The following is a 543-nucleotide window of genomic DNA, read 5'->3' as shown; positions in this document are numbered from 1 at the left end:
GGCCCCTCCTCCGGGAGAGAGGTACGGCGGCAGGGAGGCCGGGTGGGGTGCGGTCCGCTGGTCCCCAGGGTGGGGAGCCACACCTGGAGCACCTGAGCTCTAAGTGCCGCAGCTCGCTCTTCCTCATAGCCCTGTGGGACACAGAGTATTGGCCCCAGTGGCCTGGCGGTTAGGGGAGCTGGATCCCATATGGCCGACTGAGAGGTTCGAGTCCCACCCCAGGCAGCTTGAGATACAAACCAGTACACGTGCATGCCCTGAGTTCTGAAGGATGGAGAAACGGAGGGGGGATTGTGGCTTTACCACTCCCGTTAGGGGGCGCTTTCTCTCCACCCCCTTTCCATCTCTCTCTGATGAGTGCACACGCCCTCTGGCAAACTGAAAGAGGAAAGGAGGAAGGAAGGAACGAAGGGAGATGGGGAGGAAGACAGAGTGTCCCCATTTCCACTGTGGAAACTGGCTGCGAAGGGCCTGTTCCCCTCAGCCCCAGAGGCAGGGCGAGGCGGGAACTGGGCCCGTGGCGGGAGGGCCTGAGCGCAGCCC

At 63.0% G+C, this 543-nt stretch overlaps 1 protein-coding gene across 1 annotated transcript in view; it reads left to right on the top strand.

Annotated features, from left to right (window-relative positions):
• Positions 1–543, top strand: part of CSPG4 (chondroitin sulfate proteoglycan 4) — a 42,262-nt gene that overhangs the window by 31,417 nt on the left and 10,302 nt on the right. The window contains 1 exon segment of the mRNA XM_027768897.1: positions 1–52. This exon segment is cut by the window's left edge and continues 452 nt beyond it. Coding sequence (XP_027624698.1) covers positions 1–52 — 52 coding nt within the window.

Source organism: Tupaia chinensis, unplaced genomic scaffold, assembly GCF_000334495.1.
Source record: "Tupaia chinensis unplaced genomic scaffold, TupChi_1.0 Scaffold000078_1, whole genome shotgun sequence".
In the NCBI taxonomy this organism is placed as follows: Eukaryota; Metazoa; Chordata; class Mammalia; order Scandentia; family Tupaiidae; genus Tupaia; species Tupaia belangeri.
This window is presented reverse-complemented; position numbering and strand designations above follow the sequence as displayed.